Below are 19,407 nucleotides of genomic sequence, written 5' to 3'. Positions count from 1 at the left end.
TGTGTAACGTACAACGTACTCCAACTATTGGATGACACTACAAGATTAATCATTGGGATTATCATTTTCTGGAGGTAGATAATTAGATAACAAATAATTTGCTACTCTAACCCGTATAATCTCCATCAAAAAACAAGGACATAGTGACAGCTTACCACTATCCAAACCACTCCTCCGTCGAACTGGATTGGGTAATCGGATGCGACAGTAGTGAAAGGGAGAAGCATGAAAATTAACACACTATGTGAACTGGATAGATGGACGTCCTATACCGTTTCAAAGTGTTCATTCTATGAAAACGATGTATTCGCAATATCTACCATCAAAATTGAGAGATTCCTATGCTATGAATTATTGGCCTCAAAAGACTTGCAGCGATGATTCACGGGGTCGTTGAGAACAAAAAGTTCACCCGCTGATCGATGCGCGCTCTCGCGTTTACGCTAACTGCGAGACTTTTCTCGCGGGAAATCGCCCTCTTTGATGACTTTTAATGCCCCCGGGCTCTTTTACGAGCCCAAAGGAATACAAATGGCCCTTGTATTTTTTTACGACCAAAGTTTTACAATAGATCAAAACGAACGAGCCACGCGTTACATTACACAGTTATGAGATTTTTTTCCTCCTTAGCAATGTTACCTTTGAACTTGGATTAACAGAAGGAAAAAACGCAAGTTGGTACATCGGCCACTGCAGCAGTATGCAAATAATTTGTCTTTTGAGAAACAGCACACGAGTTACAAGGCTCTTCTGAGCCTTAACCCGTAATTTTCTAAAACGGCGCGTACCAAGAAAAATATAGTATTCTAAAAGCACGTGCAGCCGGCTCCTTTGAAAATAGAAGCTCACACCTATAACCTTATAACATCCAAACTCCTCCTACAATTCGATACATTCGACCTGAAATCTCTTTTGCGCCACGCATGTATACATAATAGTACTCCATAGTACTTGTACACAGCAAGAGAGGAAGAGAGGGCTTGCAAAGCCTCTCTCGACTTCGCTCGGCTGCGTCCACTGTATAAGCCCTTTGGTGAATCGATAAAATAGTCCTCCCCTGCGCTCTCCACCTCCTGATCCTCCAGCTTTCGGTTGAATGGAACGAGCCTTCATCGCAGCATAAGAGGAAGGGGTGTGTATGTGAATAATCGGAGCATCGCAAACTTTTTGGGTGGAAGTAGTTCGGTTCATGTATAGAGAATTAGCATGAATGCCAAATTTGAGACAATCGAGAAGACTCCCATCATCTGTATTTTAATATGCCATTGCCACGTAGTTAAGTAGACTGCTCGGAGTATATATATATATATATATATATATATATATATATATTATATATATATATATACTGTAAGAAAAATCTATGGCGAGAAGATGAAGCGTTAATCAAGCGGCTGGCCTGTACGAGCCAATAGACTTTTACTAGTAGGACGCCTTGCAACTCATCTGCCGATTAGCACTTGGCTTGAACATTGATTTGAGGATACTGAAAATGTGAATGTCTCCATTTGGATCAATTGCGATTGAATCATTAAAAGATGTTAGCTTTTTTGTGCACAGTTTCGAATATGTAAGGTACGATTAGACTGTAATTTCTTTGTTAGATGTTGTTGAAGAAAATTCGGTTGCGTTGAATTATGTACCTTATCTGATGACTAGGAACGTTCTTCAACGATAATTGACCTAGAGATATCGTCTTTGTTTTTTTGAAACTTCGCTTTAGGGAGTTTTTAAAAGTGGAATTTTTTTTCAGTAATAAACCAGTATCATAGAAGTATAGGGATGAGTGATTTTTTTATGACTTCCAAAAATAATTGTTTTCCCATATTTTGAAACGAACAGCACTTGTTAGCCATTGTCAATGGATTGCCTATCTGTGTGGATAAGATAGCAAGAGATGGACTGATAATTCAGCAGCCAAATAAATGGCAAGTAGGACTCAATTTTCATTGAATTGTACATATTGATACAAGTACAAATTGATGCCCAGAAATGGTTTGAAACATAATGAATAAGTGAGTAGTATAATTTTTATTTTATTAAGATGATTCCATTAAAAAAAGAGATAAATGTACATGAAATAAAATCCAGCAGTATTTGTGTACGAACGTATTCCTTTGGTCCAAGAATGTGCGTTCCGAAAAGAGATTTTATCAATAGTGTTCAAAAAGAATGCATATCAACTATAAAACTTAAACACTCGGAAAACGAACCTTAACTACGATACCTACTCAAAAAAACTTTTTCCAACACTCATTCCATCTCACTTAAAAAACTTAGCCACCGGCTCTTTCCCCAAACTTTAGAAAAAAACTTTGTTTTTCGTAGCAAGAAGGATCTTTCGCGTGGGTAACCTCCCGCCAACCGTAGTATCATAGAGAGGCTCCCACTACTGCACGCGATGGAGTCCTCATACTAGCCTCCAGCTGACGTACCGCAAAACCGTGACTAGGCCAGGCCTATGTCAGGGGCTCCCCTCTCATCTGGTACCTGCATGTGTTATGTGGGCATAGCGTGAGCCCTTGCCGGTCGCGGCCTTATTAACATCCTGCGTGTAAGCCTCCATGCGCTCGCCTCTCGATGTACACGTAATCCTTTGCAGGGAGCGTGATGATACTTGGCCCCCTTTTTCACGAACCTTACGTGACTCGATGCCACTTCTGAGAGAATGTGTGATACGAGTACGTAACACTGTTTGTAAATTCAAAGTGGCCCTATCATCCTTTCTTTTCTTATAAGCTGTTGCTCTTGAAAACCAATTTGGTTTTTTTGTTCGGACTTACTGTCTTTATGGCGGGTTTACTCGCTTTATTTTGCATTTAATCGGAACGTTGCAGAAGTCAAGATATTTCATTATCACTGTTACAAAGGTAATAGTTCGTAAGGCGTAGGTAAATCATTTCTTTACTTCATGACAAAATTAATCTTACCAATAAGATAATTTACTAATAATATTCATACGGTTTTTGAGGCGAAGATGAAGTATATCGGTACAGTTTATGATTTACAAAAATTCAAAACAAAACTTGATTAACAATGTCTCTATAAACATTGAGATACAAATACCTGGAAAATAATTAACAATATTTTAAACTTGTTAAAGAGTAATAACAGTGGGATTTAAACATACAATTTGATAATTACATCGATGATTGAAGAAATTGTTTGCTAGATTTTTTTTTTTTTTGCAAAATGAATTAATTTATACACTGCATAACTTACAGCAGCAATTTTTTATAAAATTAACTCAGCAAATCTTGAGTTTTTTTGTCATTTACCCAACTGTTTTCATTTTTTTCAGAATAAATATTTTATCAAGTATTAAAAAATTATTGTTTTATAAATATTATTTACTAAAAAGTGTGATAACGATGAAATATGATAACGAAAATATAATAGTCAAGATTTTAAGCACGAAAAAATATCAAATTGAAGACGTAAAAGCAAGACTTTCATGTCTATGCAAATTAAAATGTAAACTCGTAGAAAACCAAAATAAATTTCCAGAAATAAGATGCATAACATAACACTAACATAATGTTTTTATCAGGAGAAGGTATTTTTCTTATCAACTTTTATTCAAACATAATTCAAAGGTAAAAGTTACCTTAAATTGAATTAAGATTTTACGTACGTCAATTGCATAGCATATAATTTTAAAATATTTAGATTATGCCAGCAACAGATAACAGGCAAAATTTTTCTCCTAATTACGCCAACAATGAATTATCAGATAATATTATTCACAATGAGTTATGATTCTTGTTCGGAAACTTCACCAACTTTTTTTCCTTATTTCAGTCAGATTTTTAATTCGTAAGCTTCAAGAGAAACTTTGATGTTATAACTCATCGTGAAGAAAATGCACCGATGATACACACTTTATTTATTATATCCAATCAATGAATGTTTATAATCTTAAGTTTGTTCTTTCGTTGCCACTTACAATAAATAAAAATATTTACGTAATAAAATAATGATTTCACATTATTAAAGCAATTGTTCAAGTTTATCTTTACAACAAATGTAGTGGCTCATAAAGCAAGTATAATGGTAATTTCCTACATCTGACTCAACGATTCAAAATCTCACGTTTTGATGTATGTAAATGCCCAATATCATGTTGTCCATCAAAATAATGAACGTCGAAATTTCGCGAAACGCCCAGAGCTCCTACAAAAACACGCGTAAAAGATATTATATAAAAGTGTAGAACTCGGTGCTTAATGTGGAGTCATGCGCTACAGCATAGACGTCATGCGAGCTGATAAAACAGAGAATGAGAAGGAGAGGGTTTGGCAAAAGCCGGCTCGATAAAATCTCCATAATGGCTGTATTCGCGCGTGTCCTCGGAATTATACCACGGCTCCCGAAAACCAGCGCAGTCGGGGAAGCCTGGTCGAGGGTCATTACCTAATTATGTCGAGTCCAGCTTGGCTTGATGTGTCGGCCAAATAATCGTGAAAACTCATGATGATATGATGCGGACTATATGATGCAACTGTAAGCAAGGCTTACATGGTCAAGGTTAATTAAAATTTTGAGTAAACATGTTTTGATGTAGATAGGGTTATCATGGTACAGTAAATTTCAAAAATTTGTTTCAAATTTCAATACTACTTAATAATACAAGTACTGTTGCACAAAACCTATGAAGAAGTGGTTAGGTCTGGCGGACACATATGAAAACTAAAAAAAAAAATTATAAATAAATTATTTACTACTGATTATTGCTCGGACTTTTACATTCATATGTACCACTGTATTAGAATATAAGAATAAAACTATACAATAAATTTGAATCAATAAATCTTGAAAACAATAGAGCTATGATTCTTGAAATTTCAACTAATAGTTTTAACAGCAGAGACGTTTAATATAATCGTTTTTTGTACGATTTTGTAAAAAATTAATCGAGTTTAAAGAACAAATGTATTTTTTTCAATCAATTCGCTACGACTTCACTGTAAGAGCACATGTGAATTCGAAAATCTTTCCGATTTGATTTCTCAAAAATTACAGCTAGAGCTTCTAAAATGATGATATATTATGTATAGTGATAAAATAAGTGTATTGTTATGTTTAGAAAAATTTCTGTAAGAAACAAATGACGAGAAAATGTCTCTAGAACTACTTCAAAACAAATAAGTTACTCTACTGATTTTTTTAACACAAAATAACTGTTTTTTTAAGAATTATTGTTAGATTAAAAAAAAACTTCTAGTATAAATAATAAAATGACTAGCAAAATGAATTCTCATTGAATTATTGTATAGTTGAATATCTAACTTTCACATGGTTGTTTCTACGAAATAAATGAAGTTTCACTGATGGGACAAATGGCCTTAAAAGTTTTATTTGTATTGCCTTAGAGTATGTTAACTGATCTTACCATAATAACAGAATATATCTATGAAGATGACATTTCGAAAGACTTAAATTTCTTTTCCGAACCAATTGCGAGATAAAAATTAAAAAACAAGCAACATCCAATAAATTAAATTCAAGTCAACACGTATAAAAGACACGGTACTGAGATAAAAATTTGCCAATCGTACAGTTGAACAGTAGAAGCGCAACAAGTAACACAAATAGTGTAGAAGTAATCAAGAGACCAATGGCGTGGAGCCCAGGTGATATTACAAACTGTAATGGTGACCCATCAAATTCTGCCTGTCGACCGGAAGTGCTGGCATTCGTATCATTTTTAGTACAGTATATGTCACATTCGTACGACGAACTTTATAGTGATAAACGAAAACTGTTAAATAAAGAAGAAGCGTCTATTGACGAATATGATTTCATCATCGTTGGAGCTGGTACTGCAGGTTGTGTTCTTGCGAACAGATTGACCGAAATAGAAAACTGGAGGGTAAATACTAAGTTTTTAAAATACTATTATATACCATATGTTGTTCACGTAAAAATAGTATGAAAAATTTGTATTTGTTTTGAAAGGTACTACTACTAGAAGCAGGAGATGAAGAACCAATTATTGCTGATATCCCTGCAGCAATGGGTTACACTTGGGGTAGTTCTATCGATTGGTCGTACAAAACACAACCAGAATCTCGTACTTGCGCTCGTCAGCAGAATAATGCATGCGAGTGGCCAAGAGGAAAAGTCATGGGTGGAAGTAGTAGTATCAATGGTATGTGGTACGCACGTGGTGTTAAGCAAGATTACGATGGCTGGGCTAACTTGGGCAATCCTGGCTGGAGCTACAAAGATGTTTTTCCTTACTACAAAAAACTGGAAAATGTTCACGATGCCAATGTAAGTATTGATAGTCATTTTTAAAGAATTTTATCATTGTCACACTAAAAAGAAAATATTGAGTTAACGTTGTTTATGTTTATTCATCCTGCCATAGATTTTAGCTCAATATCCAGATAATTATGGTACAGGGGGGCCTTTAGCTATTGGTACATTTCCATACAAAGACAAGAATAATAGATTCTTAACAAATGCGTTTAAAGAAATTGGATTGTATGAGACAGATTACAATTCCAATTCTAGTATCATTGGAACAGCTGATCTAGAGTTCACTAGTAATTACGGAGCGAGACACAGCGCCAACAGTGCGTACATACGACCTATTCGAGGAAAAAGAAGGAATCTCACAATACGACCAAACAGTTTGGTTACGAAAGTATTTATTGACGAGAAAAAAAAACAAGCTTCACATATTGAGTACACTGATCTGAAGACAAAGAAAACAAAGAGAGCTGTGGCAAAGAAAGAGATAATTATTTCTGCAGGAGTCATCGAATCACCGAAGCTGCTCATGTTATCAGGTATAGGAGGGGCAAATGAACTCCGGGAAGCAAATATTACGTTAATACACGAGTTACCCGGTGTAGGAAAGAATCTACACGATCACTTAAACGTCATTACAATTCTGATTGATTTCGATGATGAAATGTCAGTTTACAGTACAATAGAAAATATGGAAAATGATTTTGCTACTTGGATGAGCACCCATGGAGGTCCATTATCAGGACGTGGATTTATAAGTAATGCAATTTACTATCAAACACCATATGAAACTACCCCAGGAGTGCCTGACATCCAAATTTCTTCTCACGGCATTCTCGTTAATCAATCGACAAATGAGCCTATATCCTATGTTCCCAGCGCTTACTACAATCAACTTAGATTAACAACAACGCTTCTGAATCCAAAGAGTCGAGGAGAGATGAAATTAAACAGCACCGATCCTATCTGGAGTCCACCACTTATTTACGCCAACTATTACAGTGATTCTCGAGATACAGAAACTGTTATAGCAGGTATGAGGATCCTGAGGGGTCTTCTGAACACAAACACCTTTAAAAGTAAAAAACTACAAGAACGCATATTTGACGAATGCAAACAATACAAGCTTCATAGTCGAAATTATGACCTATGTATTATAAAATATTATACAGCAACAGGATATCATCCAGTGGGGACGTGTAAAATGGGACCGAAAAGTGATCCTATGGCTGTAGTTGACTCAGAATTAAAAGTTCATGGCCTTGAAGGCTTGAGAGTAGTCGACGCCTCGATAATGCCAATTCTTACAAGAGGAAATACGAATGCACCGACATATATGATTGCCGAGAAATTAAGCGATGTGATAAAAAAAAACTGGTCCTAAAAGAGACTCTACTGTAGTTGATTGAAGATGTATTTGACTTAAAATTTTAACATATTTTCAGTTGTTCCATAATACACTGTTACGTTATTAAATAAAAACTTATATCTTGATTCTTACTCAAACTTTTTATCACCAAAGAAATTTTTTGTTTTATTACTCTTCCTTCAATAATTTTATCTCAGTAATTATTAGCTGGATCAAACGGTGAGCAGGTTATAGTTTTAGTGAAAATATCTTAAGACGCTATAAGGTGTACAATTATTATTAATGATTATTAAAACGTCTAAATAGATAGTAAAGTTATAATCAGCAAAGTTTTTACGAACCTTTTTTAGTTTTTGTTTTTTCTTAAAGAGCAATTCCAAGTTTCTGTATTCGGACTAAAAAGATTTTTTTTAAACTATTTTCTTCATCGACTACCAATTCACTAAAACTCTGGCTGTATTTATACAGTTAGCATACTGATTAATACACATAAATTATTTTATTTCAACAATAGCTGACAGTAATAAATAATTAATTAAATATTCTTGCTGCTCTCATATAAGGCCAGCTTTGTTCCAGTATACTTTTTACGTTAATTGATGACAGTGTTACGCAATATGCTTCGCTTGACGCTTTTTTTTATTTACAGTATTCTAAGGTTTGAATACATCTTGATTCGAGGCCGTTCGGAAAAAGTTCAGAACTGGGCTATAAAAACAGTTCGTATACTTACGAAATTAATAAGTGTTAAAAATTAGTACATCAAAATACTTCAAAAATCAGAGCTTGGAAATCATGATGTAACGTAACATAATTTTTTTCTAGAGGAAAAATCATAATTTATAATTTTTTGAGTATCAAAAAAAATCCAAACTTTGATATGAGACTTAGTTAGTCCTATATTAATATTCTGAATTTTAAAAAGTACTAGGAATTTTAAATACATTTGTCATATTACGTTAACAGAAGTTCAATTTTTAATTTTATCTTTGTCTCAATCTTCTTGAAGAACTCAAATTACAGAAAATTTTTTATATTATTTAGCAGAAAATTACTCATTTGAACCGAGTTTTATTAAATTCGTATTGACATATTCACAGATAACATTTTTGTTATCTACTAATAAAATACATGTGACCTATCCATACCTTTCAGTGCCACGAGAATTAACTACTACTCATAAGACACTACAACCAGGAAATGCTCATCATTATTTATTGGTGGTATTAAAGGAAATAAACGTTGACGCACACATTTTGTTAAATGAATGATTAAACGTAAGTTCGGGAATTATGATACGTCATTTCCTTTTGATATAACTCATATAAATAATCATCATTTAAAAATATCAATGTTTAATTTATTCAAGACGTAATGTAAATACATGTAATTTCCTAATTTGATGAAATGAATTCCAAAACACTTATTTACTTGATTTAAGTATTTTAAATATTTAATAGAGAAACTTATAAATTTTGATTTTTTTATTAACTATTCAACTATTTTTCGTTACATAACAATGCTCAAGAATATTGTCAATACAAATACTCTTGAGTAAACTATCTTGATATTGTCTTGAAGTTCTTAACTGTGTCTTGTCTTTACTCTTATCTTAAGATATAAAACAAGATTACATTAAGAGTACTCTTGGTATTTAACTAAGACTTTGATCTAGCTTACCGTAAGTTGTAAAGCAAAATTTTTATTATAATTATTTGTACAACTGGTGTGATTTTTTTGAAATTAAGAAAACAAAAAAGAACATAAATATTAACTTTGAATAAGACTTTTAACAGCTTTCATTGTTTGTTAATAGCACTAACGGAGAGAAATGATTGAAAAAAATTATCAACGCTCAATAAATTTATCTGGGAAAATACGTGCATCATGACTCCCAACAAAACGAAGAGATATAAGGAGAAAATATTTTTTTTTTCATTCCAGTCAAACATATTACTGACAATAAGTCCATCACAGATAAATGAAAAATGGCATGGAGCCCTGCAAATATAGCAAACTGTGCGGGAAACTCTTCAGGAAATGAATGTCGACCAGAACTGTTAGCATTTATATCATTTTTAGTGCAGTATATTGGATATTCGTATGATCAACTGTATCCAGAAAAACGGAAGAAATCAGAAAATGAAGAAAATGACAATGACGAATATAATTTTATAATTGTTGGCGCTGGTAGTGCAGGATGTGTTCTGGCTAACAGATTAACCGAAGTACACAAATGGAAGGTAAGAAAAAACTTAAATGCTTATGATTAAATATGTTTATTCTATTTTTATTTTCCACTTAAGGTACTATTATTAGAAGCCGGCGATGAGCAGCCTATTATTTCTGATATTCCTGCAGCAAGACCTTTACTTCTGGGAAGTTCTATTGATTGGATGTACAAAACACAACCAGAACGACATGCTTGTTTAAGTCAGGAAAATAGTACATGTTCTTGGCCAAGGGGAAAAACCATAGGAGGAAGTAGCTCCATAAATGCCATGTGGTATGTACGTGGCGTTAGGCAAGATTACGATGGCTGGGCTAACCTTGGTAATATAGGATGGAGTTATGATGATGTTTATCCTTACTTCATAAAACAAGAAAATCTTCAGGATCCTGAGGTATTTAAAAATTGTGACCTTATTGAAATGTATGAATAACTGAATTTGTATTCAATTTACCTTTCTTAGCTTTTAGCTAAATATCCAGACAGTTATGGTACCAATGGACCTTTAGCCATCGAAAGGAATCCATATAACGACAAAAATCATAATTTATTAAAGACAGCGTTTAAAGAAATGGGATTACCTGAAATCAATTACAATACAGATTCAAGTGTCATTGGTACGGCTGACTTACAGTTCACTAATAATCACGGAGCTCGACACAGCGTCAATAGTGCATACATAAGACCTATTCGTGGAAAAAGAGAAAATCTTATTATAAGACCAAACAGCTTAGTTACAAAAGTGGTTATAGATGAAAAAACTAAACAAGCTACGCAGGTCGAGTACGTCGATTTAAAGACGAAGAAGACTAGAATAGCTGTGGCAAAAAAAGAAATAATAGTGTCTGCAGGAGCCATCGAGTCACCAAAGCTGTTAATGTTATCGGGTATAGGAGCAGCGGATGAGCTTCGAGAAGCTAATATTAAAGTAATCAATGACTTACCTGGAGTTGGAAAGAATCTCCAGGATCACTTTAACGTCCTAACAATCCAAGTTAACTTTGACAATAAAACGTCTGAGTATAGTACTAGAACTAACATGGAAAATGATTTCGCTAATTGGATGAGTACCCATGGAGGTCCACTATCAGGTTACGGACTTATGAATATCGTAACGTTCTATCAAACGCCATATGAAACTACTCCTGGAGTTCCTGACATTCAAATTGCTTGTGAAGGCATTCTTAATGATCCATCAACTAATCAAGATATACCTTATACTCCTAGTTCCTATTATAACCAATTTTTACTAGTAACAACGCTTTTGAACCCTAAAAGTCGAGGACAGCTAAAACTTAACACAACTGATCCCATTTCAAGTCCACCGCTCATATATGCCAACTATTACAACGATTCTCGTGATGTGAAGGCTGTTATAGCCGGTATGGGAATCTTAAGAAACATTTTGAATACGAAAACATTCAAGACCAGAGGATTTAAAGAAATTATATCTGAAAATTGTAAACAATATCCTATTCACAGTGAACAATACGATCATTGTATAGTTAAATATAATACAGGCACAGGATTCCATCCAGTTGGAACATGCAAAATGGGACCAAAAAGTGATCCTATGGCTGTAGTTGATTCAGAATTAAACGTTTATGGTATTAAAGGCTTGAGGGTAATCGATGCCTCGATAATGCCAATTGTGACAAGAGGGAATACGAATGGACCGACTATTATGATCGCAGAGAAGTTAAGTGACTCGATAAAAAAAAGATGGATTTAAAATGAAAACTTTCTATTGAGGTTCAAGACATACTTTATGAACACTTTTAACAGTGATATGTAGTTGTGATGATAAACAAAATTATTAAGAATTGTTCTTATGAAATGATTAAAAAAAATTTGTTGGAAATTCAGAAAAGTACAGCAGTAAGAGATAGCGACGTAAGGGTCAAATGAAGTAGTAACTTAAAGTTACTTTCAAAAAAGTGTCGGTTTAAAATTACCTTTAGAAAAATGCTCATTCAGAGAAATTTTTATTTATTACATTTTTTAATGGCAGCACTTGTTAAAGCATACGTTAAAATTGTTTATTAATATATTGTAATTTGATGCACAATTTACTTTTCGTTACGATGATGAATCCCTTAATGATTAATTATTTATTTACTTCTGATAATGATTGACGTGAATTTTGAAATAAAAATAAGAGGCAGTACTCTACTTTAAAATATGAGGAAAAAAATTCCCCTTTGTTAGAGCTGTGTTCTACCAAAATCCAAATTAAACACATCCATTTTTCAATAGCTTGGAAAAAAACAACATTGACCGAGATCCAGTGTGCGGACGCGTATCTATTACATCAAATCGTACTTCGTTGGGTCAAGATACGAGAAAAATGTAACTAATGTAATAAAATGTTTTTCTAGTAAAGTTGGTTTGTTAACTGAATAAACAAAAGACATACATAAAAGTTCAATATATAATCCCAACCTCAACTATTATTTCTGCACCCTATATGGCTGTGCTGTTTGGCACAATTGACTTTCCCAATTGAAAAATGGATACGATATTTCGTAACATTAATGATTTAAATATTTCGTAAACTATCAACTAGTTAGGGTCAATATTTTTTTCCGAACAATAAAATTAATACTCAGTTTAATTTTCGAACAATAATTTTGAATCTGATAAAAACTTTTCAAAAACGTTTTCAAAATCAACCAAGTTGGGTATATCAATTAATTAACGAAACAAAGAATATAATGAAGTCTGACATTGCATTTTTAAATTATAATCAATGTAACAAAAATATGGAGGATGTTACCATTCCTCGTCATGCAAAGGCTGTACCGAAAAGTACTGTAAGTTTTTTGGGCTCCAACTCACTGACAGCACCTATCGGTATATTGTATAAGGATCGTTTGAGAACAAAGGTATACGTCGTCCGAATGGGTATAGCTTACTAGTAGTCTACCACGTGTTTGGTGTACATGCATGAACACTGGCCTTACACACTATGGCAGTCTCCATTTCTTATAGTGCACGAGCGTTTTGGCTTTCAAGATAAAATATACGAGTTGATTTTACTTGCAGAGATAAATATTTACAACGTAATGTAAATAGACTTTTAATAAATAAAGTACGATTTGTTTGTGATTTAAACGTTAGAATCGTAATTATAAGCATTCAATAAAAATCATTGGTAATCAATAAGTTAGTTACTAACTATCAAACGTATTTTTACAATAATGTTTAAAATTTTGACCGACGAATTTTCTAAATTTTCATTGTGGTGTTACACCATAACTATAGTTTGCACGTACCAAAACTGTTGTATAAATGTGTGAATCACTTTTAGTTGCAATAATTAGTTTTCTTAATCAATAGATTTGTGATTTAGTTTTATAGTTATGTAATCATGTTTATTAAGTGGCTGGCTATTTTATTGGAAAATCAAGAGTTGAAGACGATTTCTTATACTTTAAGGAATGAATTATCTCTTAACTTAGCGAGTAAATAACTATTCATCCAATAATTAATGTTTGAAAAATAAATACATAATTAAAACAACATAGTCAATAAGTCAGAGAATCTCATGTACGTATCAGATTGGATAATTTACTACATATTATTATTATTAAATAAGTAAGAATTTTTTTTGTAAAAGCAAATGTGAGCGACGATTATTTGCATTTCAAGGAGTAAATCTAGCCTACAATTGAGTCGATCGTGATTAAACACTCACGGAGAATTATGGGAAATATGATTTTTCATCGCGCATCTGAAATAGAATTTTTTATTTTTCTCCACATGTTTTGGTTTAATCATCTCGAATTGAAGCTTAATTTATTACTTGAGATATAAAGAATCGTCGTAAGCTCTTTATTTTGTAATAAAATAAGATAGTCATTGAATAAAGTATGTAATACAGCTATAAAATTAAATGGACTTCGTCAGTAAGTTAGGGAACTCAAACTATCTTTGGACTGCCAGTAAGCTTTTTTGTTTGGTGTGTGATTGGAGCTAAAATTAAAATAAAATAAGTGTATAATGTGAAATTCATCAAGAGTTCTATTTAAAAAACATATTCTCTCATTAAAAAAATATAAAAAATATAATAATATTAGATCCAAGTTAAAAACAAAATAAGGTTATAAATAATATTCAAATGTTACCGTAGAATAAAATACAATAAATTGTGTCACAAACGGTTTTATTTCAAATTTTTTGATATTGTTTTATTGCTTACATTCTTGCATATAAGTGACAGAAAAAAAATTTTTTTTTTCAATTGATGTTTACAAGGACATCAAAGTCTTATCTCAAAAGATTTATTGTTACTGAACAAAAGCTTTTATGTTGTTATATTCTTAGTAAGATAGTTCATGTAGTTTGTTTGGTGGATTGAAAAAAAAATGAGTTGCATTTAATCGTACTAATATTGAAACAAAACAAAATTATAAAGTAAAAATTAATCATGTTTAGTGATATTTTCTGTATTTGTTCTTAAAAAAAAAAAAAAAAAGTATTTAAGTAACAAAATGACACAATGTCACATAGCGGTTTCTACTTGAAAACTTCGGGGTTCATGGTGTACAAAAGAAACTTTTTCTTAGTTTCATGTGAATCGAAAAATAAATGTTTTTCCTTTCATGAAGTTTAACTTGAAAACTTGAATTATATTAATGATATATTATCAAAAGCTAGATATCGTATTTTTAATAGAAATACAATTTTATGATAATTCAAAACAAAGTAATAAATTGTTGGAGCTGATTTATTAACAAATTAAAAATTTCTTTATTTGGTACTTTTATCTTCTGTATGTATAAGTATGTAGTTTTGTAATACTAAAAAAACATTTGTTTTTTTACTTCTGTATTGCAGAATTCATAATTAAGAACTGGAGGAAACTTAATTAATTTTGTCAAAATAAATAATCATTTTACGCCAAAAATAACAGCAAATTAGGTACTTTTTCCTCTTTTAATCTCAAAAAAATACTGACAGTACTTTTATGCAGTTTGATGCAAATAATGAAAATCTATTATTCTTTGTACGTAGATAAACAGTAACCTCTAACATAATGTCACAAAATTTCCTTATTTATTTGTTTAAACTTTTAGTAAATAACCCATGCCATTCTAGTTACTTCAAATTTTCAAGTATCAGTATTAAATAAATTTTTTTTTGCTACTCAACAGTAGGAAAGTAACGTTTTACTGGGTAGTATCTAGAGAATATTAAATACAGCATCAAACGAAAATTACGCCCTAATCCTCAAAATTACTACTTCCACAGAGCTTTTTATTAAAACCGCAAAATATACTGGTTTATGTTACTAATATAGTGATTGAATGCAGGTCAAAAAAACCTAATTTGAAATCTCACGCACAAATTATAAAGTGGTCAAATGAAACAGTTTTCTTCATCTTCAGTTAAAGAAATGTATTTCATCAGTATCTTTTCTTGCTTTAGTTTGGCATAGCAATTACATGTTTTTGAAGGAATAAAACTATGTATAGGTAAACTGAATACTCAGATTTATAGTGTAGGTTTAGAAAAATCAGTTAAAGAATACATTTTTATTGTAAACGAGATAGCAATAAATTTTTCTTTAAAATTATTTGTTATCATTTTTGTGCAGGAAATACAGTATTTTATCGTGTAAGGAGAACGGCTAAACTAATTTTATTAATTTTTGAAAAATACAAAAGTTAAATTATCTAATGGTTATCTAATGGGAATCTTGATGACGTCATCTTATTTCTAAAGTTTTTCTAAATTATGTGAAAAAAATTTCTAGTAATCTTTATTGAAACGCCTAAGTATTGTTATCAAAGAATAATTTTTAAGTTTCCTTCTTATTTATAATGTATGAATCGTTTTTTATATGTATTATAAAGTTAAAATATATCTGATGATACACATTAAATTTAACTTCTCATTAACACTAATTACATTTATAGTTTAATATTACTTCTAAAAGTACAAACAAATTACGTATAGTTATTTTAAATCTTTGTCATTTCGGTGACGTATTTAATTTGAAATATTATTGTAATGTAAAACAGTTGATTTTTTTCCAATACCCACGAAATAAGTCACTTGATCTGATTCATGCAATCATATTATGAATGAAAAGCCCACAGTCATGCAATAATTAATATTTTAGGATAGAATTAGCTCTTAGATCTTACCGTTCTTTTGAGTTTTTACTAAAAGCATATAATAGACAGATAAAATCACGTTCTCAACGTACTTCCTACATTTAATATCACAAAAATGGCATTCGTTCTGAGAGTCGGACACACAATGTAGTACTGTATTACGTTTGATTTCGGTCAATGAGAAATAAACGTGCAAGAAATTCTTATTGATAATTTTCTCTCGAGAAAACTTGGGAAAGCTGTTAGAATTTCTTATTTTCAGCAACTACTACTGAGACGTAAGCAGTTTAAAAAATATTTCTAAATAGTTACGGTACAATTTGAAAAAAAATTAGATTAATTGTGATGAAACAAATTTTTTCAAACACCACAAAAAAACATTTTATTCTGTGTGACAATTTTTTTGTGAATATTAAAAGCTATTACTTTATTTTTAATTTGTTTCGGTAATATTATCTTATAAAAATAAGGATAAACCGAACGCGTTTAATTGTGAAGTTATAAAACGAATAATAAATATCAGCGTTTTGTTAACTGTATTTTTAATACAAATAATGGACTCAGTGATACGATTTCTTCCAGATTACAACAACAGAATCGTACTTTTATTTATTGTATATATTATTTTAACACGGATTGGAAAGTGAAAAGAAGCATAAAAACAGAAAAAAATTTCTTTTATTACTCAGAAATAGCCACGAGAGAATAGAGAAGAGGTAATGGCGTGGACCCCTACAAACGTAGCAAATTGCTACGCAGACCCATCGAATGGTGTCTGCCGACCCGAGTTGTTGGCATTTGTGTCATTTTTAATACAGTACGTGTCGCACTCATATGACGAACTTTATAGTGACAAACGAAAAAAATTGACCAAAATAGAAGACACATCAGTCGACGAATACGATTTTATTATAGTCGGTGCCGGTAGCGCAGGTTGTGTTCTTGCTAACAGATTGACCAAAGTAAAAAACTGGAAGGTAATTTCACCAAATGATATATTTAATATTTTCTGTCAATCGAATTTATGCAACTTGTTGATTTTTCAAGGTACTATTATTGGAAACAGGAGATGAAGAACCCGTTATTTCTACTATTCCTGCAGCGATGAATATTATCACGGAAAGTTCCATCGATTGGTCGTACAGGACTCAGCCAGAACGGTACGCCTGTGCTAGTCAGAAAGACAGCAGGTGTGCTTGGCCAAAAGGAAAGGTCATGGGTGGAAGTAGTAGTATCAATGGCATGTGGTACGTCCGTGGCATCAGGCAAGACTACGATGGCTGGGCTGACTTGGGTAATCCAGGCTGGAGCTACAAAGACGTTTTTCCTCATTTTATAAAGAACGAGGATATGACTGATCGTGACGTGAGTATCATGTAGTGCTTCGAAGTTGCATTACGTAACAAATAAACTAAAACATCTAGCAAATTCACTTTGATTTTTTCGTAATCAATGATTTCTGTATAATTAGTTTTTAGCCAAATACCCGGGCAATTATGGTACAGGTGGGGCATTGGCTATTGATAGAAGTCCATACAAAGACAAAAATGATGGCTTACTACTGACTGCGTTCAAAGAAATGGGATTACCTGAAATAGACTATAATTCGAATTCCAGTATCATTGGCACATCTCATATCCGGTTTACCAATAATTATGGAGCTCGACACAGCGTTAACAGCGCATTTATAAGACCCATACGAGGAAGAAGAGAAAATCTTATTATAAGACCAAACAGCTTAGTTACAAAAGTGGTTATAGATGAAAAAACTAAACAAGCTACGCAGGTCGAGTACGTCGATTTGAAGACGAAGAAGACTAGAATAGCTGTGGCAAAAAAAGAAATAATAGTGTCTGCAGGAGCCATCGAGTCGCCAAAGCTGTTAATGTTATCGGGTATAGGGGCAGCGGGTGAGCTTCGCAAAGCAGGTATCAAACCCGTTCATGAGTTGCCTGGCGTAGGAAAAAATCTTCACGATCACGTGGATGTTCTTACGTTGCTGATTGATTTTGACAATACGACCTCGACGATCAATACTAGAAAAAATATGGAGAATGATTTTGCCAATTGGATGAGCACTCACGGAGGGCCTCTATCAGGCTCTGGACTTTTGAATACATTAGCGTATCACCAAACAAAGTACGAAACTATTCCAGGAGTTCCTGACATACAAATTTATCCGAATAGTAGATTGGTCGATCGGTCGAACAATCAACGCATACCCTTCACTCCACTTGCCTACTATAATAGAATGGAAGTATTTACAAGACTTTTGAACCCCGAGAGCCGTGGACAGATAAAACTAAATAACACCGATCCTACTTGGAGTCCACCTCTAATTTATGCAAATTATTACGACAATCTTAACGATATGAAAAAAATACTAGCTGGAATAAAGTTTGTAAAAAACATTTTACAAACAGAAACTTTTAAGGCCAAAGGTTTTGAGAATTATATATTTGACGAATGTAAGCAACACAAATTCGACAGTCAAAATTACGACCTTTGTATTATAAAATATCATACAGCAACAGGATATCATCCAGTGGGGACGTGTAAAATGGGACCGAAAAGTGATCCTATGGCTGTAGTTGATGCAGAACTAAAAGTTCATGGGCTTGAAGGCTTAAGGGTAATCGATGCCTCAATAATGCCGGAGGTGATAAGAGGAAACTCGAATGCACCGACTATCATGATTGCAGAGAAAATAAGCAATGTTATAAGAAAAGCGTGGACTTCATAGTGAGGTAGCTAGGAATTCATTTTACTCATGCTCTAGCACATTTTGACTTATCCAATGTCAGACACACATGTTATGAATAAATACATATTTATCTCTTATCCTTTGAATTTTCTTTAAATGATCCTCCCACTTGTGTTGACGATATGGTAAAAATTTAATTATTTTAAATATGCTACGTTTTCATTACTTTTTTTGATTTTTTTGAGTTACAAAATTAAAACAAAAAGATGTGTTATTAAAGATAAATCAGATCGCTCTACTATTATTGTTCAAGAAATCCGTACAGATTTCATAATAATCTTTCAATTAACAATTACTGCTCAAACCACAAGATGATTAGGATAGTTTCAACAAAGGAAGGTTTGATAAAAGTTATTGTAAGAATACCTTTGGCCATTTTTTTTGTTTTAATGTATGTAAAAGAAGTTATAAAATTCTCTTGTCATGATTACTTTTTACTAAAAATTAACGCTGTAATGCAATATGTATTGTAAAATTACCAAACAATAAATAGATCTCTAATGTTTTGGATCAAAAAATCTTTAAATATCTTGTTTTGTTTGTATTTGTCCATCACGTCTAAAATTATCATGAAAGTCTTAGTATTCAATGATGGTAAAAATGGTTAAAAATTCATACCTAAGGTAAATCCAACCATAAAATCACTTTTTATTTAAATGAATAT

General features: G+C 32.4%; 2 protein-coding genes and 2 pseudogenes across 2 annotated transcripts in view; 3 read left to right on the top strand and 1 right to left on the bottom strand.

Moving 5' to 3' along the window:
- Positions 1-19,407, bottom strand: part of bru3 (CUGBP Elav-like family member bruno 3) — an 825,259-nt gene that overhangs the window by 670,056 nt on the left and 135,796 nt on the right. The gene's annotated exons all lie outside the window — the stretch shown is intronic.
- Positions 5,618-7,642, top strand: LOC149373897 (glucose dehydrogenase [FAD, quinone] pseudogene; annotated as a pseudogene).
- Positions 9,616-11,589, top strand: LOC106641470 (glucose dehydrogenase [FAD, quinone] pseudogene; annotated as a pseudogene).
- On the top strand, positions 16,699-18,722 carry LOC106641469 (glucose dehydrogenase [FAD, quinone]-like). The gene is made up of 4 exons (XM_089595446.1): positions 16,699-16,956; positions 17,027-17,344; positions 17,451-18,306; positions 18,403-18,722. The coding sequence occupies exons 1-4, from the start codon at positions 16,699-16,701 to the stop codon at positions 18,720-18,722; spliced, it is 1,752 nt and encodes a 583-aa protein (XP_089451572.1).

The sequence above is a fragment of the Copidosoma floridanum genome, unplaced genomic scaffold (assembly GCF_036245765.1).
Source record: "Copidosoma floridanum isolate Cflo_tuat_1 unplaced genomic scaffold, Cflo_Japanese_pri ptg000025l, whole genome shotgun sequence".
Taxonomy (NCBI): Eukaryota; Metazoa; Arthropoda; class Insecta; order Hymenoptera; family Encyrtidae; genus Copidosoma; species Copidosoma floridanum.
Note: the sequence above shows the minus strand (reverse complement) of the source record. Positions and strands in the feature narration are given on the sequence as shown.